The following is a 27,310-nucleotide window of genomic DNA, read 5'->3' on the forward strand; positions in this document are numbered from 1 at the left end:
TGTACATATTAAAAAGCTTTTTAAGGAAAAAGCAACATTAAATATCGAATTTTTATTATCAGGCATTTCAATAACGAGGTGTAACAAAATCACACGCCAAGTTACGAGAGCATTAGAAGGAGAATAAACCGAATTGTATTTTCCAATAAGTTAAAAGTCGATGCAATTTGTCCAGATATTGGATAAACGTTTCCAGAGTTAATATTCAAATTGTTCTAACGTTTTGATCAGTCGAGCTTATATAGTCGTTATATTATTATCGATAAATACAGTGAAAACGGTGAACTCGCCGCGTTTGAATATTTTTCACGTACACGCGCGCGCTGTTATTGGTTTTGTAATTGCTTTTAACGCAAAAGTGCAGGATGAACGGGCGGGCGGAGATTGGGGCTCCATCAGAGTACGTGTAACGCGAATGGAATAAACTATTGAATTCGGGCGTATTAATTAATTTTCATATTCGATGCCGATGTGCCGATGCGCGACGACGCACCCACTCTGCGTATGGCAATTGTCAGGAATTACATATTTTTCCGTCCCGCTAATCAGCGGGAATTGTAATTACATTTTACAGAAAAGCCGGATGGACGTCTGCCGCTTTTCATATAGTAGGCGTTATCGTGTGTGCGTCGCGATAATCTATATTAAACACGCAAATTAATTGTTTCATCCGAATTTAATCATTTACTTAATTAATATCATGCGGCGGTCATGGGGCGGTTTGAAATTCGCAGATTGTTTAAAGCGATCGCGGTGCGGTGGTGCGACTTTGTCGAAAACAAAACTGGGACAGACAACAGACTGTTTATTAACCGCGAGAAACGAAAATCGGAGAGAATCGATTGTGGAAAATTTGAAGTAATGAAACGCAATTGTGTGTCACAAAAGAGAGGGAGGAAACGATTTTCGAATATATACATATAGGAAGAATAGTAATGCAGTTTTCAAATGCGTCTAATGGCCCGTTTAATGTAATCGCCGACTCGGTTTAATCTTCAATTAATATCGTAATCGGAAGACTGTGTCGACTGATTTTATTCACGGTCGAAACGCCACATACACTCATCGCCATTCTTAATTCGGTTTCCAGCCGGGTATATCCGAAGCGCGCGTGCATACAGCAGAGCATGTGCGATTTTGTGCACGTATGCAGGTACGTTCCCCGTCTACGAGTCGCCCGCAGGGCGTATTCGCGTGTACACACGCTTACTCACGCACTCGCGTCCCTTTGCCATTGCATCGATCGATAAGGGTCGCTTTCGCGTTTGCATATTTGCACGCGTCGCACTTGCAGCTTCCGCATACACTCGCGTGCACATGCAAAACGCACATACAGACATACGTATGTATGTCGGAATAGGAATACGTAGTGCAAGGTGCGAGCGCAGTCTGCGGCAGCCCTATCCGCAAATTGGTGGCCGATCGAGCCACTAATTATTCGGATCGAACGTGTTTTAAAAGCCGGACGGGGTTTCTCGATCGATTTACGGGACTGTCCGAGGCGAGAAAGAAAGCCGGGTTGTTACGGGGCTTTTCCTCTCTCGTAATCCTACACGGATCATCGCCGTGTCTGGTCTATTCGTCTAATCGGCTGTTTCAGCACTGCGGTCACGCGTGCGATTTGGACCGCGAGAATAAACGACGTGTTATATGTATATCTGGTTAGAATTTTGATACGAAAGAGATGAGAAAGAGACTGTATCATTTTTCACGTTGAACATTTTTGGGATGTAGTAACAGTTTGGAAATATGTTTGCAAAGTATTATATCTTTTTTGTAATTTATAATAAATTTAGCATTCACTGCATTTTTTTATCTTGAATTGATTATGAATCTACAATATAAAAGGATAGAATTTTGATACGAAAAGGACGAAAGAAAACTAGCGGTATCATTTTTTGAGTTGAACATTTTTAGGATATAATAATATTTTGGTAGATATTTTACATAACATTTAATGCATTTTTTATCTTTATAGTCTATTTCCAATCTTGAATTGGACAATATAAAAAGCCAATTATACTTTTTTTCTCCTACATTTCTTAGATTTCAGCAATAAATAAAGACTTTAATATTTTTAAATTATATAAAAATCTTGAAATACTTTCAAACGAATACATATGATGTTATTTAGAATTGAAATGATTATTTTAGAGACCGAAAATTTAGCTATTTCGCTGAAATTCACGTTACGAGATTACTTCGTAACATTTCTAGTAGATAAGCCAAGACATGTGCAGACGCGCAAGTAGATAAGCCACCGCTGGTGGTCGGACCGGAACGAGGCGAGGTTTCAGACAGTAGGAAGAGTTCAAATAGCAGCCATTGGCTCGTTGCAATTTAATTGTCCGCTAACGATCAGCTTAGTCGGAAAGTTCCGGTCTGGAAAAGCGGTCGCAAACGATAGAAACAGTGTCGCAAAAGGAGCGGCCTAATAGTATATGCGTCGCAAAAGGAGCGGCCTAATAGTATATGCGTTAATGAGATGGTATATTTTCTCGTCTGCGTATCTCACCTCATCTTTACCTCTCTCTCGCCTTTCTGTCTATCCCTCTAACTATAAAGAGCATTTCCGGGAACGAGTCACGGTCGGATGCGTGCGAAATTACATTGCCATGCCGCGCGCTAAATTGTCCCGTAATCTTGAAACTAACGTTTCAACGGTCAACAGTTTGCACCGCCAGAGCTAGCACTTAACGGCCATATTTAATAACTAACGGGACTCGGCCGAAAGTTTGTCTCTACGCTTTGTCGCCGTTGTTCACGCCAAGGTGCAAGACGATTCAGTGCTGCATTTGCAGGAAAACATGTGCTTGTAATATAGTGTTATAAAATTATTATTTCCGACAGAACGATGACAGTCGAGAAAGATTACAAAATTAACTAGATATAAAATGTACAAAAATACATATATAATTATTATTAATTATTATTTTGCCATGAATACTTGCATTATGATCTTAAGCAATGGAGAGATCAGGAGAAAAAAAACAATTAAAACTCGCGTCGCGCGCGGTGATTCGACGTAGCGTCGAATTGAAACGCTTCGCTTTTCACATTCGCCGATGCAATTAATTCTTCTCGCCGGCGCATAAATCGAGCCGCGACTTGTATGAATAACATCGGCCGCCGATGCGCCGGGCGCTGCGCTTTTGTCTCGCAAGATCAACGACGCTATATCCGCGCGGCCGAACACATCCCGCGGCCGCAACGAATTATCGTGGAAAACCAGCGCGTGTCGCGGGCGATAAATCGAAGGGGGCGTCGGTCGCGCGCCCCATCGATCTTCGTCAGAGCGACGCGCGAGGCCCATACATACGCGAGAGAAAGAGAGAGAAAAAAAGAGAGAGGAAAGGGGGAGCCAGAGAGTCGGTCAGGTTAACCAGAAAATTGCAAGGCACACACAAAACTTGACTGCACAATGGAATCTTAATTCCGCGAGAGCAGTGGAGTTGAATTCACTTCGGCCCCCCTGCTCCTCCCCCTCCGTCTTTGCTTGCCCTCGTCATTTTCCTCCCTTTCTGGCTCGTCTCGCGTCTTATTCTCTCTCCTTCGTAATTAGGAAGCAAACAGAGCGGCGGTCTTGCCAAGTTGGCGGAGTCGGAGATGAAACAGCAGTTTCCGTCCGCCCATCCTTCTTCCGCCTGCGCCGTAGCAGCACCCCACGGGAGTCTACGGCCCCCCTTTTCCTCCCCGTTCCCCTTCTGAGCTACTACCGCCAAGGTACGCCGACTCTCCATCCCAAACCAACCATCACATTTTCCGGTGTGTCGACGGGCCACCTGACTCTCTCTCTCTCCACTTCGACTCGGTACGATTATGTGGAAAGAGCGGGGCCGCAAAAGGCGGACAGTATAATTCACTGCCAAACGCAGACCGCCGTTAGCAGGCGTTATTTCGCCTTCTTTTCCTGTCTTCTGTTCTTTTTATGACGCGCCGCAATACCCCTCCGGGAATAAAGGGACAGAGAAGGAGCGAACCCGATACGAGAAATGGAGAGTTAGTTCGTCTTATGTCATTTCGCGATTTTTCAGTTTTTTCTTATTTTTTTCTTTTTTTCTTTTTATTTTACGATGTAATTATCTCGTGCGTGTTGATTGCCATCGCTTTTTAAACTCGGATATCTTCGTAGCCATCGAAATGTCGGGAATTTATGGGGACATCAGTTAATGACCCGATGTCATGCTATCGAATCATCAGTCGCGATGACAAAAGTTCTCCGTGTAAGATGTGAATTCTTGCAGCTGTATAATTTTATATTGTTTCAAATCTTAATGAAGTAAAATCGCAATCTAATGGAAAGATATTTCGTATTTAGTTCAATTTTAATTTTGTTTATCTCTAGTCGATTTTTTCTCAGCTAATTTTTTTTCAACGTCTTTACAACTTTTAGATTATTTTCTCTATTGTAAAGAATTATGTGAGAGCTAAAGAATGCAATCGACTTTGCTGCAACTCTGCTTGGAAAAAATGCATAATATTCGGCAGCAGAATACATCACTGCTAAAATTGTATATGCAGCGAAAGCTAGGCGAGGGTTAAACATCGACGCGCTCGAGAGAGACGTTCGCGCGTGCGCTCGTATATATGTACATTTAGTCTGATTCGGGGATACAGGAAAATATATTTATTAATTATGCAGAATAACTCTAAATTCTATAAACTTCACTTGATAAAAACGTATTAACTAATCTATTGTCAATAAATATTTCCTTTTAAAAAAGATCGAAAGCCCTGGCTTCCGCAAATTAAGAACAATTAAAAATGATTTAAGATGCCCGAAGAGAGAAATGCCAACAGATAAAACCTGTCCTCTCAATAAGAAAGTAGTTCGAGAATGTTTATAGTCAGACAGCTGAGATACTAAAAACCAACTATTATTCCTTACATTTAAAGATTCAGAGATTCTTCTAATGAATTTATATAATTTATATGAAAAGATATTTATTAATTATGCAGAATAACTCTAAATTCTATAAACTTCACTTGATAAAAATTTATTAACTAATCTATTGTCAATAAATATTTTCTTTTAAAAAAGATCGAAAGCGCTGGCTCCGCGAATTAAGAACAATTAGAAATGATTTAAGATGCCCAAAGAGAGAAATGCCAACAGATAAAACCTGTCCTTTCAATAAGAAAGTAGTTCGAGACTGTTTATAGTCAGACAGCTGAAATACTAAAAACCAACTATTATTCTTTACATCTAAAAGATTCAGAGTTTCTTCTTGTATTGAATTTATATGAAAAGATTAAATTTATTAATTATACGGAGTGACTCTAAATTCTATAAATTCCATTTGATACAAATTCTATAACTAATCTATTGTCAATAAATATTTTCTGTTAAAAAAGATCGAAAGCGCTGCCTTTCGGGAATTAGACTCAATAAAAAATGAAACTTTAAGATTGATAGATAAGCCATTATATTCTATTGTCTTCAGGAATCATAATTTAAAGCTGAGAGATATAAGAAAGTAGTTCGAGACTGTTTATAGTCAGACAACTGAAATGGGAAAAACCAACTACAATTCTTTACAGCTAAAAGATTCAAAGATTCTTCTTAATGAATTTATATGAAGAGATTATACTTATTAATTGTGCAGAGTAATTCTAAATTCCACTTTATAAAAATTCGTTAACTAATCTATTGTTAATAAATATTTTATGTTAAAAAGAATCGAAAGCGCTGGCTTCCGCGAATTAAGAACAATTAAAAATGATTTAAGATGCCCGAAGAGAGAAATGCCAACAGATAAAACCTGTCTTCTCAATAAGAAAGTAGTTCGACATTATTTAGAGTCAGACAGTTGAGGAAAACTATTATTCTTTACATCTAAAAGATTCAGAGTTTTTTCTTATATTGAATTTATATGAAAAGATTAAATTTATTAATTATACAGAGTGACTCTAAATTCTATAAATTCCATTTAATACAAATTCTATAACTAATCTATTGTCAATAAATATTTTCTGTTAAAAAAGATCGAAAGCGCTGCCTTTCGGGAATTAGACTCAATAAAAAATGAAACTTTAAGATTGATAGATAAGCCATTATATTCTATTGTCTTCGGGAATCATAATTTAAAGCTGAGAGATATAAGAAAGTAGTTCGAGACTGTTTATAGTCAGACAACTGAGATGGGAAAAACCAACTACAATTCTTTACAGCTAAAAGATTCAAAGATTCTTCTTAATGAATTTATATGAAGAGATTATACTTATTAATTGTGCAGAGTAATTCTAAATTCCACTTTATAAAAATTCGTTAACTAATCTATTGTTAATAAATATTTTATGTTAAAAAGGATCGAAAGCGCTGGCTTCCGCGAATTAAGAACAATTAAAAATGATTTAATATGCCCGAAGAGAGAAATGCCAACAGATAAAACCTGTCTTCTCAATAAGAAAGTAGTTCGACATTATTTAGAGTCAGACAGTTGAGGAAAACTATTATTCTTTACATCTAAAAGATTCAGAGTTTCTTCTTATATTGAATTTATATGAAAAGATTAAATTTATTAATTATACAGAGTAACTCTAAATTCTATAAATTCCATTTAATACAAATTCTATAACTAATCTATTGCCAATAAATATTTTCTGTTAAAAAAGATCGAAAGCGCTGCCTTTCACGAACTAGACTCAATAAAAAATGAAACTTTAAGATTGATAGATAAGCCATTATATTCTATTGTCTTCGGGAATCATAATTTAAAGCTGAGAGATATAAGAAAGTAGTTCGAGACTGTTTATAGTCAGACAACTGAGATGGGAAAAACCAACTACAATTCTTTACAGCTAAAAGATTCAAAGATTCTTCTTAATGAATTTATATGAAGAGATTATACTTATTAATTGTGCAGAGTAATTCTAAATTCCACTTTATAAAAATTCGTTAACTAATCTATTGTTAATAAATATTTTATGTTAAAAAGGATCGAAAGCGCTGGCTTCCGCGAATTAAGAACAATTAAAAATGATTTAATATGCCCGAAGAGAGAAATGCCTGTCCTCTCAATAAGAAAGTAGTTCGACACTATGCAGAGTCAGACAGTCGAGGAAAAACCAACTATTATTCTTTACATCTAAAATTCAGAGTTTCTTCTTATATTGAATTTATATGAAAAGATTAAATTTATTAATTATACAGAGTGACTCTAAATTCTATAAATTCCATTTAATACAAATTCTATAACTAATCTATTGTCAATAAATATTTTCTGTTAAAAAAGATCGAAAGCGCTGCCTTTCGCGAATTAGACTCAATAAAAAATGAAACTTTAAGATTGATAGATAAGCCATTATATTCTATTGTCTTCGGGAATCATAATTTAAAGTTAAGAGATATAAGAAAGTAGTTCGAGACTGTTTATAGTCAGACAACTGAGATGGGAAAAACCAACTACAAATCTTTATAGCTAAAAGATTCAAAGATTCTTCTTAATGAATTTATATGAAGAGATTACACTTATTAATTGTGCAGAGTAATTCCAAATTCCACTTTATAAAAGTTCGTTAACTAATCTATTGTTAATAAATATTTTATGTTAAAAAGGATCGAAAGCGCTGGCTTCCGCGAATTAAGAACAATTAAAAATGATTTAAGATCCCCGAAGAGAGAAATGCCAACAGATAAAACCTGTCCTCTCAATAAGAAAGTAATTCGACACTATTTAGAGGAAGCTCGGTCGGCTCACTCTAATTCCATATAGAATATCCCCGGGGAATGACGACGAGGAAAATGGATTGCGCTCGACTCTGACGCCGCAGAGCCGGTTCTTTATTAGATCCGGTTCTTATCATTATTGCGCCCAAAATGCGAGGCCTAGGAAATTATTATTTTCGACAATTTTTGTTAATTAAAGAAAGCATGAAGACAGTGAGAGAGAAATGAAGACTCGTTTGACAGATCGCGAAGGATAATTTTCATTCGCGGTTAAAGTCAACGCGATCGCGCACTCGCGAGGAGAGAAATCGAGATTTATCTCTCGCAACAAAGAAAGAAGTAAGGACGCGCGAGCGTGTTCGGGAGATAAATGGTAACAGGTGGTATTCGAGGGTGCCGCGTAATAAGTTTTCGCGTGGACTAAATGCGAACCTATATACCGGTCCGGTTTTTATGGCCTGCCATTTTTCATTGCCCCGCTTTTCCTCTTTTTCAGCAATTGCCGAAGTCTCGAAATAAAATGCGACGACGCGGATTACTGCTTCCTCGCGCCGACTGCGCCGACGATTTTGTTAAACTACATATATCTTTTATATTGCATTTCATATATATACATATATATTTTTCACCTCTAAATTTTATCTCTCCAAAAAATCTGCGAATTATATATAATAACCAACTTTCGACAAGAAAGCTCTCTCTCGTTATGATAAAGTTATCTCGTACAATTTTATTAACATGAAATATGATTTATCCGATTGCACACAATTTTTATCATTTAATCTTTTTGGCGAAACCGCGATAAGGAAATGTCTAAATGTGGAGGTAAAAATCTGTTTAAAAACTTGGCTGTTCCCCTTATTTCACGCTCAGAAAGTTCCCCCTTACTAACGTTATCTCCCTTATCGTCTTTGCGGTTTGTGAGAGATCATGGCAATTTTACTTGAGCGACAAAGCGCTTATTCCAATTCAGGGCCTAGAAAAGTTAGTTCCCTCTCTCCGTGAGAGAGAGAGGACTTTTTTAATTAAAGTCAGAAATAAAGGTGTCGAGAAAACGAAATGCCACATCTAAAGTTTCCGCCAAGCCCAGGATTTGCTCCAACGTAATCTTTTCGGCTCATGAAATCATTCTCCATAATTTAACCAAGCGTCGCGCTCATCCAACTTTTCGTTATTCGCTTTCGTATATTTCACACAAGTGTACATATCATTAGCGTATATTATTCCGGATTGTTTAATTTGTAAACATTTTTTATTTTACAAGCTTAAAAGAATTCATAAAGAAAAAAATTATAAAAAGTGTTTAATTTCTTCTAGAAAATGTACTATAGCAGAAGTATAAATATTTAAATGTAAATATAATTTACGCATTTCAAAGTTCACGAAAGATTGTAAATTATGCAATAAAAAATATTTATAAGACGCATTAATAAATTGGGGAGGGGATTAAATTCTTTAGGCGAAAAACGGCGATCTAATTCTCCCGCCTCTCTTTCTCTCTTCTTTTAAATGCATTATGGTACTCATAATCCTTATCATTTGTCTTTGCAGAGGCTTACGTGAACCTGGGGGCCGCACTGATTTCGGTCGGACGGGGGACGGAGGCGGCTGCGGTTTTGCGCGCCGGTGCATCCTTGGACGGCTCCGGTCTGAAGGACAAAAGGGCTCACGAGGCGGCCAGGGTGCAGGCCCTCCTTCAATTAGGCGCACTGTATGCCGATCAGGGTAGATTACAAAGAGCCCTGTCAGCGTATAGGGAAGCCCTGCACTCCCTGCCGGATCACTATCCACCTCAGGTTAGTAGTTCACCGCTTCCTCTTCATTACGTCACTAAAGCGAAATAACTTGATGCACGCGCGAGAGAGAGAACTATGAATACTTAGAGCGCTAGGTATAGTTGGTAAGTGCCTTCGAGAGCGCGTCTTCATTTGGCTTCGAGCGATTTTATGCAATTTCTCTCGCCCCTTCGGTTCCTCTCTCGTCCTCTCTTTCTATCTCTATCTCTCCGAAAATTAGGTATAATGAGATTCATGTCGACAGAGCATGTATCGATTATATATCGGTACAACTTGTACTGCGGTTGCGCTAATATAATTTGATTACATCAATAACTTTGAGACAGAATTCACTTACACTCATCAGATGTCAATAAGCGGAATTAAATTTGTATAGAGACAACCATCAAATTATCGATCCGAATTGACTGAAGAATAAGATTTTGAGAAATCTATTATATCTTTCGACCAGAACGGATAGTTAACTGCAAAAACAATTGCCCCATGAATCGTTTTACCTCCCTTGGTCGATTACACTCGGTCGATTAACAAACCGGGGACGCGGTAAACCACTCCGAGCGATACATCGAGAGCGGTCCGTAAGAAAGTAATCAACTCGAAACAGATTTCTGATGTTTTCGTCGGCCGACCCTTCGATTGCTAATTGCTTTCCAAGATTATTGTTGCCTCCCGAGGCAATTCAGCGTTCTCCACTCCATCATCGTCTGCACCACGCAAAGCGATACACTCTTTGGCTCTTTGGTTTGTTCTTTCAGCATGACGATCAGAAAGAATGGAGAAAAATGTATTTTCATGTTGTGCAGAGCACTTTGCGTAAATTATATTACAACAGCTAGAGAGATCCATTTAATTCAATTGTGTTATGCTCTTCTTCTTTTATTTATATATATGCTAAACTAAAATTAAAAATTAATAGCAATTCAAAATCAATAAAGCAATATGACATATTGTTTTAAATAAAACATTCTATAAAGAGAGGGAAAAGAGGAAAATATGTTTACGTATTCAAGATACATTTTAAAGAAAAAAGAGACACAGAAGAGGAGAAACTATAGAGGGTTGGCTCGCGACGATGACATTTCTGAAAGCATGGATATTTCCGAACCACCGAGTACGTGAACAGTATCGTATTCCCGGTAACCATCCTAGCGTCGCTTTTCCGGTTCCTCTCCTCTCCTCTCTCCTTGAAAAATCAGGAAAACGCTCCTCGCGATCCATTCACTCGCCGCGCCTTTCTCTTACTTTCTCCTTCTTTTTCTTTCCCCCTTTTTTTCCTCTTCTTCCTCTTCTTCTCGCCACCATTCCCGATGCAATCCACCCGACCACCCGCATCGCACAACGACGCACAGGGCGAACTTCCCGCGAATTTCTCTCAGCGTATAGTGTAGGGGTAGCTTCACCCGACGTCATCCGACTTTCCTCGTTCTCGCGCGCGTCCTCTTCCGCCTCTCCCTCGTCCTCGCGTCCGTCTTTTCCTTCTTTTCTGTTTTCACAATCCACGCTCAACTTTTTGAACGCTATAGCGAAGCGACAACATCGGATCGCGCAACGACCAGAGAGCTCCTCGCACCCCGGCATCGACGGCGAAGCGAGAAGTTTGCATTTTTATGAGACACATTCTCGTATCCCCTGAACCGACCGACCGACCGACCGACCGATCGACCGACCATCCTCTATTCTTTCTTTTCTTTTCCCGTCTTCTCTTCGTTTTACACGCTACAGCCGCGTTTTGCTCGGCGCATCGCCGTGGAATTCCTGCGCGACAATTTATTCGAAAAGTATTTTTCGCCTTTCCGTGGGTCTCGCGCGCTGCTGCAGGTATGTGTATATACCTGAGCATATATATATGTGTGTGTGTGTATGTATATGCGGAAGCATATGCAGCGGAAGACGCTGCAGATGCGCCAAGAAACTGCGAGAGCTCGGACGTACAAAAGTTCTACGATTTTTCCACGAATATACGCCGACTATCCGGCGTGCCATGAACCTCGTTATGCGTCGAGATAAAATTGTCTACGTGTCTTCGCCATCGAGAGAGCCCGGTAAACGCGGAACTTTATTTTCGCCTCTATTAACTATTATGAATAACGCGTTTGGGAGATTTCCACAACAAAGATTTAATAAAAAATATTTTTTTTAATACAGATCACAAAAAGAATTTGATCAATAAACACATTATATATTAATAAATTTATAATTAATGTACACGGAAATATGTGATCCAAAATCACAAAATTTATCATTCTTGCTTTTATATATTAATTGAAAGTTTTATTCTTTACTTTATGTGTGTATATTGGATATAGATAGCATATTTATATTTTAAAGCTTTCGCATATATGTAACTTTCGGGTATTTTCCAACATTTTTGAGACTGCGTGCATTGAAATTGGGTGACCGCTATTTAAAAAATGGCTCGAAATAATAACGGTTTTCAGCTGTCGCGTTACCAACGCGATTTGACGTGAAAGCAATGTTTGTCGATCGTGAGTGACATAACAGTTGCAAAACATCAAAGTACGAATTCTATGCACGTGTCAAATGCAAAACGCGTCTATAGTTATCGATGGTGGAACGAATGCGGATGAATGAGTCGCGCGAAAAATTTAAAGAAGAGACATTAGCCGCGCGATTAAATCGACTAAAACGTTTCTCCGACGTTTCACGTCGCGACGTCATTGAATAATGTCTTAGACCGCGAAATGAGAAACGGGGTAGACCGAGAGAAATAGTTCTACCCCGGCGAAATTAGATGCGTTCATCTCTCGATATTTCGCTTTATTCGCTCGGCATATAATTTCCCATTCGAGCCTCATGATTGGCAATCGCGATAAAACGAAAGGACCCGGAGAGGAGACTCTCGCCGACACATTGGCACGTTTCCACGCCGAACTTTTCCTCGGCCATGCAGTTACTCGCGCCGTCGCGTCGCGTCTCGCGTTCACCCTAATTGATTAAACCTCCTTTCTCGGCTCCTCTCTTTTTCTCCTCATTTCTCTTTCTCACGCCGGACGACGGCAGAGAATCCGAAATATCTGATATTACACAAATTGAAATTCCTCTCTTTAAAACTTTTTGCATTCCGTCCCCATCGACAGCGGCGCACGGTTTTATTCGATTGCCGGACGTAAGTCGTCTCCCTCCCCTCCCCCCCCCCCTCCCATCTTCCTGGTGCTCTCACTTCCGGAATGACTATTTCCGAAATGGAAGTCGAAGAGAGGACGGTTCAGGAGGAAATCGTTATGAAAATACTCCACAAGTCGTTTATCCCCCGCGAAAGTTTCGAGTGCACCGGCCGCCGTTTCGCATATATGCACATAAAGGGGTATTTCGCAAATGCCTCCCTGAGAAGTCGTATATTTCCGAAAGTTTCGGGAACATAATTTGCTCGAGACGAGAAAAATTTATTTCGCCATGAATAACGAGTAATATTATTTCACATTAATCTAGCGTGTTAATAATAATTTTACCTTTTCGATAGATACGTTTGCATACAACTATTAAATAATTATTTCAAAAATAACTATTTGAAAAATAGTTATTGTATCACGAAAACTCTCTTGGACAATTTTTCTTCCGAATTCACTTCACAAAAAAAAATAAAAGTAATTACACTCGCAACATATATGTAATAACTTAAAGTAAATTGTTGCTAAGTGCTCGCTGCTATTGTAAGAATTTAGTTTTATTTTTAGCTCCTCCGAGATAGAAATCGAAATGTCTCGCTTTCACAATCGGTTCGACCTACTTTCGAGCGAAATTACTGATAAGTGATTCCTTAGCCGGCACGTCTCGCAACTTAACCGAGTTGCAGGAGGAAAAGATAGTCGTCTCTCACGACGACGTCAAATCCTGTTATTTTTGCGATTCTGTTATTTTTGGAAAGCGGGTTTTTCTTAATACGACACGCCACATTTAGAGAGACATCTCCGGGGATCCCGGGAGAGAAGCGTACCTTAAAAATTCGCAAGTCAGAACCTCCATCAACGGAAATAGCCAGTCGATACGGCAATAGCCGTCAAACCGCATTTCGGGCACCTCAAATCGGAGCGCCAGCCACTTCCCCCGGGGACGGGAAAATGGCCGGTGAATCGTAACTTTAAATTGGCCGTCCGAGTGATATCGGGTGGCTCAGGCGAAACGGCATCGACCGTGAGAGAGAGGAGGTGATTGATTCTTCGTCGAAAACGAAACGATCCCTGCCGTTTTTCCACCCCCCCGAGTTATTGCTTCTCCGCGATTTTCGGGGGAACTTTGCCGGTTCGCATCGCGCTCTCGCATCGAGTTATAATATCCCCGACTGAGTACTTCGATGAACTTTCAGCGGCTTCTAGCCACCGATAGGACCACCACGGCCCGGGACTTCCTTCCGAAACCTTCTCTCGGTCGAGAAGCGCCTGCGGGAATTAGATAGCGAAACTTCCAAAGCATCCCCCGGTCATAAGTCGATGGAATATTTCATCATTTAATAAAAGAGCCGCAAAATTATTATCGTTTCTCAAATTTCGCCAGGGCTGTAAGGATATTTTTCTTTACATGTTATGAAAGAGGTTTTCTGCTTATCAAACATGCTGCGCGATATATAAATAAAATTTTCTATTTTTTATTATATTATTTTATTATTATATTATATTAACTTACAAAGATAATTATTATTGCTTTATATTATTTAACAGGCTTCAAACCATGAAATTAAATGCTTACAAACGAGGAATTGTATACATAATAATGAAAGAGAGATTACTATATTTATATAATATAATAATTTAAATATAATATACGTTTATAATCGTGATTACAATTATTTCCACATTGAATTAAACAAGAGCGAATGACAAACGGTGGTTTCATCCCAAATGATGATGGTAAAAACGCGAACAGCCGGCGGGTATTGTTCTTTTGTCCTCATTGCAAATAGCCTTGACGTAGCATAATTCATTACTATAGCTTTGCTTAAGACCGCATTAATTAGTACTTAGCAATTAGCCGGTGCTCGTAATACGTTACTCTTAAGTCCGCCCGATTTATCATTCTCGTTCTATTCGAGAAATTAAAACCATCTTCATGCTGAGCGGGAAAAATGTCAAAGAGTGAGAGAAGGGAAACGGCAGAAAAAAGTGTATTCTGCTTGAAACATTATATCAATATATCGCATGCATTAAATTGTTTAACGCATTAAACTCGGATTGAATTACACGTTAAATTCGCATATATATTTCTCAATAAATGATGCTATTCACAGAATATTCATCTATACACATATCATCTTTCATTACGCTCAGTGATATTGGAATCTTGTATTAAAAGGAAATTGTATATAGTTTCATTATATATCGCTATAATTTTACGATGTATCGGGAAATAATAAAATTATATTACGATATATTTATAAGTACTTCATAAAATTTCATAGTTTTCGGGGAAAGAATGCTTAAATAGGATTTTTTAACTCACCACACAGCTAAATTTCTTACATGTACCGTTTTTCTTTTCGACGCTCTAGATATTTCCTCGCTAAAAATATGTTAGCTGCGACGGTGGGATAAAAATAAACCGCGATATATGTGTTATTTATTTATTTCCAAAACACGGAATATCCATCGCTCTCTCGCGTTCGACATATCGAAGCGGTTCAGCCGCGATTGATTTCGTCGCGGACGGAAGCGCGGGATCCTGTCGAAACTTTTCCATCGCGCGGTTTTAGTCTCGATCGAATCCCCCTTCCATCCGTTTCCGACCCCCCTTTTACGAGACATCAATTATGACCGACAAACTTTGCGACTTCGCATTCATCCCTGCGGGATAAGTAGCGGGACGGAAAGTTTCGGGAGGAAAATCGCCGGGTACCGGCTGGCTGGACCGTCGCGCGTAACGAAAAATTAATAACCAGAAACTTTTCCCCTTGCCAAACCATTTAGCTCTGTCGATACGACCGCGTGTCAGAGGAGGGAGATCGGGGGGATGTGTGTGTTTAACGTCAATTCAATTATTTAATTATGGTAATTTGCGGTTAATCGCACAGAAAACTTTTTGAAATGTTAGAGATCTCTATAAATAAGAGAGACAGTTTATATGAATTATTCTAATATAAATTTGATTGAAAATTTGACACGGATTTTATAGCTGAATTAAATAACTTTATGTAAATTTTTTATACACACAATATACTCGCTTATAAATTTCAAATAATTTATTTTTACAAAATATTTTTAGATAGATTTACCATTTCTCGCACAATTACTAATTAATTAATTAAATTATTAATTAAAACAACTTAAAAAAGCAAAGCTTTGTGTTAAATTATTAATATTCTCGTTCTTTGTTCTCATCAAAAGAGAATACGGTGCCTAATTATTCCCGTCACGTCTACCAAATGCGGTTTTGTATTAAAAATGCGACGATTAATCGAATTTCGGCCGATCGGGTTTGTCAATTGATTAGCAATTAGCTAACAGCTAAATCAGCCAAACGATTAATTGTGTAAATCGTTTTAATAATTTAACAACGCCGACATCGTTTCAAACCGACCGCAGCCAAACCTTTCAACGTCTCTGTGCTATGAGCAGTGTTTTCATATACAAAATGTATTATCGCACCATTTCTGTCAAATACAGTAGTTCATTTAATTCACAGACAAACAATCACCGTAGTTTATGTAAATATCTTACGAAAACGTTCTTTACTATTTCGGCGATGTATTTTAATGTCGCAATTATTGTCTTTGATTGGGAAACCTGCATTAAATATACACATCTTAAAGCAGAAGTTTTTAAAAATCTGGAACATTAATATTAACTAGATTTTGTAATAACATTTGTTATAATTAAATTTCGTTGATTCTTTGATTAAATCTGTTACCAGGTTGAAAATTGTTTCATTATTCATTATCATTATCGGAACTTCAATCAGCGCTAACTAGAATATCTTACAGTGACATTCGAATAGACAAGGAAAATTAAAAAGTAATCAAATAAAAAGTATGAATAAAATAAGAGTTCAATATAGCTATTCGCGATAAAATTCTAAAAAGATACATTTAATGCAAAATATTTGTAATCAAAGAAAGTAATTGTAAAATTAAAACACATGGTAAAGAATGTTTTTTCATAAGATATTCACGTATAATATACAGTTATCGTTTGTTCGCGAATTAAACGAGAATATCTTACAGTGACATGCGAATAGACAAGGGAAATTAAAAAATAACCAAATGAAAAGTTTTAATAAAATAAGAGTCTGATAAAGCTCTAAAAGAGATATGCACAGGATTTCTGTATAATCACAAAGAAAGTATAATTGTGACATTAAATTAAACCGTCATCGACATTGTATAAAGAACGTTTTCGTAAGATATTTACGTATAATATACAGTTGTCGTTTATTTGCGAATTAAACAAACGATTGTGTCTGACAGAAATCATGCGATAATACATTTTCTATGGAAACCCTGCTCTCAAAGCACAGAGACGTTGAAAGGTTTGCTTAACTGCGGTCGGTTTGAATCGATGCCAGTGTTGTTATAAATTATTAAAAAAACGTATTGTTATATGTTACGTATTAACACATTATTGCGATGTGATTTATCGAAAAAAAAATTCTTTTAAACATGGTTGAAGTATAGCCGGTATAAATAAACATGTCAAACACGCATGATTTAAATTGCATCGCTATTGTGTCGCGATAACGTATATAATACGTTGTCTGCGCCCGGGATAATAATGTCGCGATAACGATATGGCAAACAAAAGGCACCAACGCGACGAATTTCCCGGAAAAATTCTCCGACACCGAACTGAGACTCCCGTCAGATCGACAAACCCGGCTGTTCGAAAAAGGGAAGGGCTACGAAGAGACACCCTCATTTTACATATCGTTTTAATAACAGAGGGTCGCTTTGTACGGCAGTGTTTGAGTGGCTAATTAGATACTTGCAGCCCCTCCGACAGGCGCACAATGCTGCTCGAGGTAATTTCGCAACCCCTTTCTGTCCTCCTACCCTCTTACGTTTTTTCGTTCTCGCTTCTTGACAGCAGCTTAAACGAAGTCTCTCCCTTTTTTCTCTCCCAGAAGAGCGCATATTGCACTTCTCTTCTTCTTGTAAATATTGTATATTATACAATCGCCAATTCATCAATCCGCGCATCAACCTCTTTCGATTTTTACACTCTTACACTTACAATTAGGGATGAACTTTAACTGTTCTTTTTCCGGATATAATGCTTCGTAATTCCGACAAAGTGCGGCGAAGCTATTTCTTTAACGCTTTAACGGCTCTCGGTAGCATCGATCGACGGCAAGATCGATAAGTGGAGAGTCAAAAGTAAAGAGAAACTTTTAACCTTATCAGAATGAGAATTAAGGGCGCCTATAAAAGAGCCGTCCCGACAATTATTTGCTAGTAACAGTTTGGAACGGTTAAAAGGTTATTGCGAGCTACGGCTTGACTTGCGATCTCAAATGAAAGAAAGTTTTTGAGTAATTGCGGTGCTGTATCGTTAATAAACCTCTTTATATATTTTCCGCGATAACAGAGCAGTAGCTTTATTCATAAAAAACTAATATAATTATATAATATAAAATATATATAAATTATATAATAATGTGGCAATTTTCTTCACACACGTGCATTAATTTAATTTTTTTTTTAAATTGATTATTTAAAAATATAAATACCTTCATCCACTTTAAACTAGAATTAGAAAACGGGATGAAATAATCATCGCGATTTTTTTTCGCTCGATTCGTTGATACTCTGGCGAAAGAGTCGATCTACAATCGAACGCAAGAAAGAGAACGAGAATATTTCCAAAGTCACCAGAGAGATTCCCCCCGAAACGCGAGAGAGATGTGTGCTCCCGGCGATGTACTTTGCAGGTCATTCTATCTATCTCTACCTGGCTACCCGGTCGCCCGCGGGGATCCTAATGGCTTCCTTAGGGCCATGCGAAAAACAGCGAGAAGCTTTTAAATTACAAGCCAACACCCCGAACCTCCTCCCGCGCGTCCTCGTCAACTCACCCTTCTATCCCATCCCATTTCATCCCACCCTTTGCGCGCTCCCGCACTTTACTCTCTCTCTCTCTCCCGTACGTTTTTGCTCGCGATTTTAATTTTAACGTGAGCCGCTGCCCGACACACAGCTCCGCATCGCGGTGCCGCTGGTTGCACTTTAATCTTCCAGAAGAACGCCCATTGTGCATCGCGTTCTCCCTCCGACCCCACCGTCCGCACCTACCGAGCCGTGCCTCCTTGCTCTCTTTCCTCCTCGCGCCGGTCTTCGCAATAAAAAGAAAACGTAAGGGTAGGAAGGGGAGGAAAGAAGAGGAAGAGGGACGGAAGAAATTCCGCGGGCGTACATCGCCTCGTGCCACTCGCGCGAATTAAGCACTCTCGCCTCGCCGTCACCCTTTGTTCCCGATATCGTCACGATGTTCCGACACGCTAACTTTATCTTTTTTTTTTTCTTTTTCTTTTTTTTTTTTATTCTGAGATCTGCGGCCGTGTTGTATGTGCATGGGATTGCGGACTTGCTTGGTGGTAAGGATATTTTTTTGAATCGCCGGAGCTTAAGAGATGAGTCACGATGCCATCTCATTTGGCGATTAGGAAATCGCGTCGTTGTGCGATGCACGCGATTAAGATTTATTTTTCGAGACGAAGAAATTTCTTTACGTATATAAGTGAAGAAATAAAAGTATTAAACTTTTCAATATTGAGAAATAATTTTGAGAGTTTTGTTAATTTCGAGTTTCGTTCTACTTCGATCGAGGAACGAAGATCCTCTTAATTGGCGCGCCGATTTGCATTCGAAATAAATTACATGTTGACAGCTGGCGAAATTTAATTCGGGCATTGCCCGGTGAAGCATCCGGGGCGACTTATCGATCAGAGGAACCCCCGGGCTGATTAAGACGGTCCGCCGTGTCGCAAATCCATCCGACAGCCGTTCTCTGGTAGACGACGGGAAACTTACTTACTCACACCCGACCGTCCCGGAGCAAAACTCTCCAATTCTTGCCTATCTACGGCGGAAAGTCACCGAAAGTTTGCGCCATGTGCTATCAAAGCGATCGGGAGGGGTCCGGATAGTAGTACGTAGTCGAACAAACAAGAAAGTCGAAAGAAGTAAAGCGAGAACACCGGGAGATCGGGATGGTGGCTGCACCATCTTAAAGGAAAAGAGGGGGAGAATCGTGTTTCGGGTGCTCGCATTTTCGATAGGGATCCCTGAAAATAAATTCGCGCACAATTTGCGATTTCATCGTCAATTACGCCGTCTTCCATATTGATGTATATTCTCTCTAGAAAAAAATGTGCTCGATGAAAAAAATTGCGCTCTTTTCACTGACAATGAAAGAAGCAGCTATTGTTTCGATGGATCAAACAGAAAGCCATTTCGACGAAATTATATATTTATTGCATATTATATTAATTCCTTCATTGTCGATAATTTTTAAAAACGATCCAATATATTCTCCGACATTTTAATACCTCACATAATTACAAACCTTTATTATTATTAGTATTCTACACAGATTTGAGAAATACAATACAAGATTTATAATATGAAACAAAAATTATAAAAAAAATGATAATAGGAAATTTATCAATTATAATTATATGTCGTTCTTAAAAATGTGTTGTGCCTCTAGATAAATAATCTCTTACCATACTATTAATATATACAGAATGATAAAAATGCAAAACTGAAGATGATGGAAACGAATCTGAGCGAATGTGTGCATTTAAGCTTTCATTGATAACGCTGAATAGGTTCTAAATAGGGTCAAAGCTCTAAATAGGTTCAATGTAGCAGCGCATCAAACTTTTTCCGATTTAACCAAAGTCACTGTTTCGAGTTAGTAAATGATAGATTCATAAATCACGCACGTCCGTGATTGGCTGATGATAGTCACCGAACAGAGATGCAGGAGAGATCGTGACAAAAAGCCAGCGAGAAGAAGCTTGGAGAGATCTTGCGTCAAAAGGGTTCGATCCCTCAAACTGATCCAAGCTTTTGGGCGGACAAAGGATACGAGGGGGACGAGGGGCAGGAGGGTGAGTCGGCACCCGCAGAAATTTAGTTCCCAAAACGAGGGTCTAATCGCCGGCGCGATATCTCTCAGGACTTTACGATGCCGCGTGGCCCTGAACACACACACATACATACGTTCGTACACGTTTGTGTGCGCGTGTATGTATGTAGGTGCAACCCCCGAGGCCCCCCTACGTGCCAGCCCGCGCAGTAAAACATCGCCGGCAAGATTACACCGGAGTTTCGCCAGTTCCCGATGTTTTATCACGATGGCCCTCGGTTCCCCCCTCGCTCTCCCCTCTTTCCCTTCTTCTCGTGCACGGCTGGCGACGTTGTCCCGTGGAAAGTTAGATGAAACTCTACGAGAGAGCGGCGCAGCGGCGCCTTCGTGAATCTCGCTTCGGGAAGGTCGCATCTCCTAATCGTAATCCCGCGAAAATTCGTCGAAGAAATCGGCACATCGAGATTATCTTTTTTTTTTCTTCTTCTTTTTTCCTAAGAGTGAGAATTATCTCGTCGAAAAAGTACGCCGCAGAACAGTTTCTTGGCGTGTTTCCATGGACGTTGCGGTATCTGCATGAGAGAATGATAAATGGTCGAGATTGCGCGATGACTTGGTATACAACAATGAAAGCGTATAACAGTATCCGGGGAGAGACAAGAAAGAATGTGTTTCGAACTCTCGAAGAATAATTTTTCTTCCGATAATGTGTTCGGCTGTTCCCTCTCCTCGTTAACATTTATTTCCGATGGAGAATTGCAGAAACAGCAATATTACAAATATCACAAATAAAACATCAAATTATTGGTAAATTATTTATCGTTTCAAAATTATGGTAAAATTAAAGTATATAACTATCTAAAATATGTTACTGTAATAACGAATCGAACGATCGAGAAGTTACTACAACTGTTCTAGAAAATGTTCATCGACACACTCGTTATCAAATTGTCATACAATGGTAATAAATACAGGTGAATTCCACCCCTTGTCCCTTGCGAAGCCACCGGAAAATCATTAATAGTATAATGAGACAGAATCCCACATTGAGTGAAAGCTCGAAATGAGATGAAACCGTAATCCACCCAATATTGGTTAGGTAAAACCCACGAGCTGCAATCGATCAAATTACTGGACCATCACATCACTGCTACTGATCCTTGCGTGTTCTGTGATGAAAGGCCGTATCAAAGCCGTCTCCCTTTTAACACAGAACTTCCTATATAAACAACAAAGATATCCCGATATTTTATGCGCCTATTTCATCTTATAAAACTTATAAAATTTATCCAAAATTGTATTTAAATAAGATTATTATTCTTAAGGAATATCGTGATTGAAAAATTAAATCAAATCATCATTGAAATCAAAAATTATATAATTATACAGCTTCAATAATTAACAATACATTAAGAAACGAACTTATACATCGTAAGTTGAGATTATTGCGAGTGCATTAAAAATTGTTTTCCTTTAATAGGATCTTTAAAGGATCTTTAAAGTTTTGCTACACTCGATTGTATTATCAAACAGTTCTTGCTGCGCGACATCAAAGTCGTCGCGAAAGCCTCACAACCAGGCAATAAGATTACGACGAAGAATTAATCCATTTGCCCGGTGTACGTAATCAACCGTCTCATTGTTCTCATTTCAAAGACTTTGTCAAATCTTCTCCGCGAGACGAATAATCCCTATTTCCAGTTCTCCGCGCCAAACGCGCGTTTGTTATCGAGTTACCGAACAGATGCGAGATTCGCGAAAGTTAGATATCGCGAGGAACTTTTCTGCTCACCCCCCGGATGCTAATTTACGCGACATTGTATGTACACGCGCGTGTTCCGAATCGATTCTCACATGTGTGGTTCACATAAAACGTCGATATATATATATATATATATATCATATTTGGCCGTTTTTTTTTCACGCACGGAGGGATGTTACTCGTCGAAAAACTGAAGAGAGCTACCTAATATAAAAACCTCCAGCTCCACTTTATCGCCGATACTCTTTTATGCATGAGAGACTCGAAATATATGTATATTTCGGATTTTTTTCATTTCCAATCGAATTTACGTCACGATATATATACGTACATATATATATCTGCGCGATTCATCGCCAATTTTCCGACGCCCGACATGCGCGATCGTGCCACGAATTTACTTCCGGTTTGTGGCTTGGAGAGAGCGAATGTGTGTGTGTGTGTGTGTGTGTGGAAGGACCCACCGTACCCTTTCGCGAATAGAAACCGCTCGAGGGAGCACGATGCGCCGCTTTAATCCGATTATTTCCAGCTATTAGTTCTCTTGTCTATCGCGCGTATATCCTTTTAGCCAGCTTTCGAACGTAGTCAGTCAGTCTAATTGCCCGGTTCGGGTTTGCGCTGCCCTAATTATTTGTCCCGTCGCGAGAAGCAGTATGCAGATGTCGTCGACGACGACGACGACGACAAGCGACGCTGTGACATCCTCAGCCACACCTGCACCCTTTCTCTGCATTCTGCCCCTCTCTCTATCTTTCTCTCTGTCGCGTAGACAATCGGCGGAATCTGGAATATGCCGCATTAGAGGTAGAGATAACTTCGTGCCGGCGTACGATTTGACGTAATTATCGACAGGATTAATCGTGGAAATTCTTCGCGCAATCATTAGCGTATTAATTCTACGGAATCTCTTGACGGCGAGGCAGAGATTTAATCTTGAATAATTTCTCATTTTCAATTTCAAGAAAATGCGTACGCACTCGAAGCAATCCCTGTTGCATTTATTTCTTTTATTTTCGAAATACGTATAGGTACTTCAACTTGTTTCAGAATTCTTGATTTTTTACGATTGAAAATTATCACTTATCAAATGATATACTTATAATAATACTCAATATGCAATTATATACAAAATTGTGGAATAAAATATTTAACATTTCAAATAATTGTGACTCTCAGAATTAATTAATTAAATTTTTCTTCTTGCATTAATATAAAAGAAGGAGCTTTTGATATCATCTACAGAGGAATTTTTTTAAATTAACCAGACAGCAAATGACGATACCTGTATAATATCGCAAATCCATTCTGCCTTTTCCGTGATGCATCCGAAAATATTGATCATCGATTGATCGTCGTTCGTTTAAATGAATATCGTAATGGCAGGGACGCGTAATTATTTAGAATGGAATTAATAGTAACGTGATTTTAAATGTGTCCCCGGCTAATGCGCGCCGCGTTTCCGACCGGTTTAATATCAGTTGGGACAATGTCCCGACATCCACTTAACTATTCAGCGATCCGGCAATATTAATTCGCGTGATCGGGAAATGTACACACACGCACACACCGTCCATCCGGTCGCCGGCGATGACAGGATCGAGGAAAAAATACATTCCTATTATTTTTTGAAAAGTCAAAATGTTCAGCACATACCGTCGACTCTTCCATCATACAAGGCTTGATTAAACATTCATCGAACCGCACTATAAAGCAGACATTCCGGCCAATCGCTGGAAATTGCCAAATACTCGTTGACTGCGACATAAATGTAAACACGGATGGGAAAGCATCGCGAGTAATTACGCGATGAGTGCGCGCAATAGCCAGATATTTTATAATTACAGGAAATTTGAAGGTTCGCCGAACGATGAGATGCATAATTGGAATAGCGGAGTATATACAAACTTAATTAGCCCTTGATTAAAAAAATCATAACGAATCGAAACGATTGCAATTAAGTTTCACGAGTGTATGTACAACTGCATAAAGCGTTGTTTTCAATTAATTGGCTTTAGCGTTGAAAATTTAAGAGATTCAAGGTTTTCGAGAGAGAAAATTTTAATATCGAAAATTTTGCTTATATGTGTTTGCGAAGAAAAATTAATTTAAAATTCAAAGAAAGAGAATTGACACCTAATGTACGAGGGTGTTTCAAAAAGTAACAGCAAATTAAATATTTTGAAATATATAATTCAATTAGAAATACAAATGATATGTCATTTTTCTATATAATCACCCTCCTTTTCAATTTTCACACCGTTGCACCAACTTCTTTATTCCATTAGAAAGAAAATATTGTTGGTTGTGCCTTCAGCCAGGTATGCACCGCTTCTTTGATCTCATCATCATTCCCAAATCTTCGTCCTCTCAAAGCATCCTCCAGGGTTCAAACACATGATAATCAGAGGGAGCAAGGTCATAGCTGGAGGGATGCTGTAAGATCAAAGAAGCGGTGCATTCCTGGCCGAAGGCACAACTAAAAATATTTTGTTCTAATGAAATAAAGAAGTTGACGCAACAATGTGAGAAGTGTATTAAAAAGGAAGGTGATTATGTAGAAAAATGAGATATCATTTGTATCTCTAATCGAATTATATATCTCAAAATATTTAATTTACTGTTACTTTTTGAAACACCCTCGTATCTTTGAAATAATTACGGGGGGGAAAAAAGAATCTCTATTCATCCCTCTCGAAACGTGCGTCATACATATCGCGGTATTACGGTAAATGGGATGCGCGACCCCCGAGATCATTATTCCTCAGCTTCGGCGCAGAAAGGCGTGAGAACCATCTCGAGTGCATAAAAGCCGTGTGTCGATCGGTAGAAGCGGCGCTTTGTGTGCCGCGAGCTCGAGCGAGCATTATGCCTAAGCAAGTACGCGCAACATCCTTGAAAAGTAGTCCAAGTGAATAATGATCCGGAACAATGCGAGCACGCTCAACGGGGAAAGCCGGTTGCTTTGCCGGCGCAATTCTTTGACGCGATGCAGCGGCGCCGCTCGTCTAGCGCGTTTCCTATTCAGAAGTCGACGAGCATTTTTGTCGCGCGAGTAAGAAAATAATGATCGCGATCACACAAAGCGGCAACATTCGTTCGCGCGGGCATGATTGCACGCTCAAGTGTGCGGCAAAGAAATAGGCGCAAACGTTGTTCTCGAATCCCGAAATGTTAAAGGTGTCTCCGAATGACACGCGAAAGAAGCAGGAAAATTATAATTATATGTCGGAATAATATTGTGCAAAAACTGATATACATCGCGAGATCTTTCATTCTTTTCATTCTTTTTACTCATTATGTGTAGCGCAATTTTTTCGCGCGACAATTAATTGTTATTCCATCTCCCGATTTATGACAATGTTACAACATTTTCGACGATAAAGTAATATACATATAATTATGATACACAATTTTAAATAAAATCGAAATTATATTCGAATTCCAGCGAAATACTTTTATCTAGAAATTATTTGTTCAACAAGTTATCAGAGCGACTTCGATATACGAGGATATTTCAAACAGCAAATTAAATATTTTGAGATGTATAACTTAGAGTTGCAAATGATATGTCATTTTTCTACATAATCACTCTTCTTTTCAATACATTTCTCACATCGTTGCACTAACTTTTTTTATTCTTTGTTCGTTAGAAAAAAAATTTTTTGATTGTGCCTTTAGCCAAGAATGCCGCTTCTTTGATCTTACAGCATTCCCCATACAGCCCTGACCTTGTTCCCTCTGATTATCATGTGTTTGAAACCCTGAAGGACGCTTTGAGAGGAAGAAGATTTAAAGAATGATGACAAGATCAAAGAAGCGCTGCATTCTTGACTGAAGGCACAACCAAAAACATTTTTTTCTAATAAAATAAAGAAGTTGTTGCAACAGTGTGAAAAGTGTATTAAAAGGGAGGGTGATTATGTAGAAAAATGACATATCACTTGTATCTCTAATTGAATTCAATATATCTCAAAATATTTAATTTGCTGTTACTTTTTGAAACAGCCTCGTACAAACATAATAAAGCGTTTCAAATAAAAATATCAATTAACATTCCAATTTTCTGCGGAGCCGCCGATTGGAATCGCGGAAAACCGACAATTCTCTAAGAGACGTTTCTACGGCAGGGAGAAACCCGCGGGATCCATTGAATCACGAGGCAATCGAGTCTGACGACTGAGTCGGGGATATTCGAGGTCGTTCTTTTCCTGTCTCTCGTTCGCGCGTTGCCATTTGTCTTCTCTACCCGTGAAAGACTTCGCCCCTCAATAACCCGCCGTCCCACCCGATGGCTCGCGGGCTCTCGTCTCTCTCGAAGAAAATCATAAAAGTTTTAGCCTACTACAACTTCGAGACGCGAACTCGGCGGTCTCTCATGTGTGCCCGGGAAGAAGGTTTTCGATGTTAGCCGCCTCGTGACGCGTTCCCGATCGCTTTGCTACTTCTGAGTGTCTGTATGTGTCAGACAGGATATTGCGGAAAAAGATATATAAAGTGGAAAATGCAACCTTGTTTTATTTCAGAATTAATTCCCTTTTATAAGTCTCTAATCTCATTTTCTAACACTATATGTCAAACAAATTTTAACATTTCTAATATTTTTATTTCTTAATTTAATTTTTTTTTATTTAGTCTGTAATGTCTTTTCTATTTTTTATCTTTTACACTTTAATTTTTATTTTAACATTTTTTAACAAGAATATGAATTTGTAGCTTAGCTTAGATATTAACGTTTTAAAAGTTATGAAAAATAACAATCATTCATGATTTTTGTAAAGAGGGAATTAACTTCAAATTTTATAAGAATAATATTAAAATAATATAATAATAATAATAAAATTTAGAATAAAATATTATACGCTTCTTAATTTTTACAACGATCGTACAATAAATTTGCACATAGATATACAAATTTGTGCACACATACGTTTATCTTTTCAGTGAAATAATAATAATTAGAGCAACGACCGCCGACTCTGAAAACTTTTCAAAGCGCGAGGATCCGGAATCAATTATCCTCATCTCACCTCCTTTATTTATTGTA

General features: G+C 38.6%; 2 protein-coding genes across 10 annotated transcripts in view; one reads left to right on the forward strand and one right to left on the reverse strand.

Moving 5' to 3' along the window:
* Tmtc2 (Transmembrane O-mannosyltransferase targeting cadherins 2) overlaps positions 1–27,310 on the forward strand; it is a 299,799-nt gene that overhangs the window by 268,576 nt on the left and 3,913 nt on the right. For all 7 annotated transcript variants that reach the window (XR_014426625.1, XM_083052298.1, XM_083052297.1 and 4 more), the window contains one exon: positions 9,221–9,465. Coding sequence is in view for 6 of the 7 variants with exons in the window: in XM_083052298.1 (XP_082908424.1) it covers positions 9,221–9,465 (245 nt within the window). In the remaining variant the exon portion in view is untranslated. The remainder of the gene's footprint in view (positions 1–9,220; positions 9,466–27,310) is intronic.
* LOC145944155 (UDP-glycosyltransferase UGT5) overlaps positions 1–27,310 on the reverse strand; it is a 185,772-nt gene that overhangs the window by 52,123 nt on the left and 106,339 nt on the right. The gene's annotated exons all lie outside the window — the stretch shown is intronic.

The sequence above is a fragment of the Prenolepis imparis genome, unplaced genomic scaffold (assembly GCF_030444845.1).
Source record: "Prenolepis imparis isolate NDT839.2.m4 unplaced genomic scaffold, iyPreImpa1.0 SCAF_12, whole genome shotgun sequence".
Taxonomy (NCBI): Eukaryota; Metazoa; Arthropoda; class Insecta; order Hymenoptera; family Formicidae; genus Prenolepis; species Prenolepis imparis.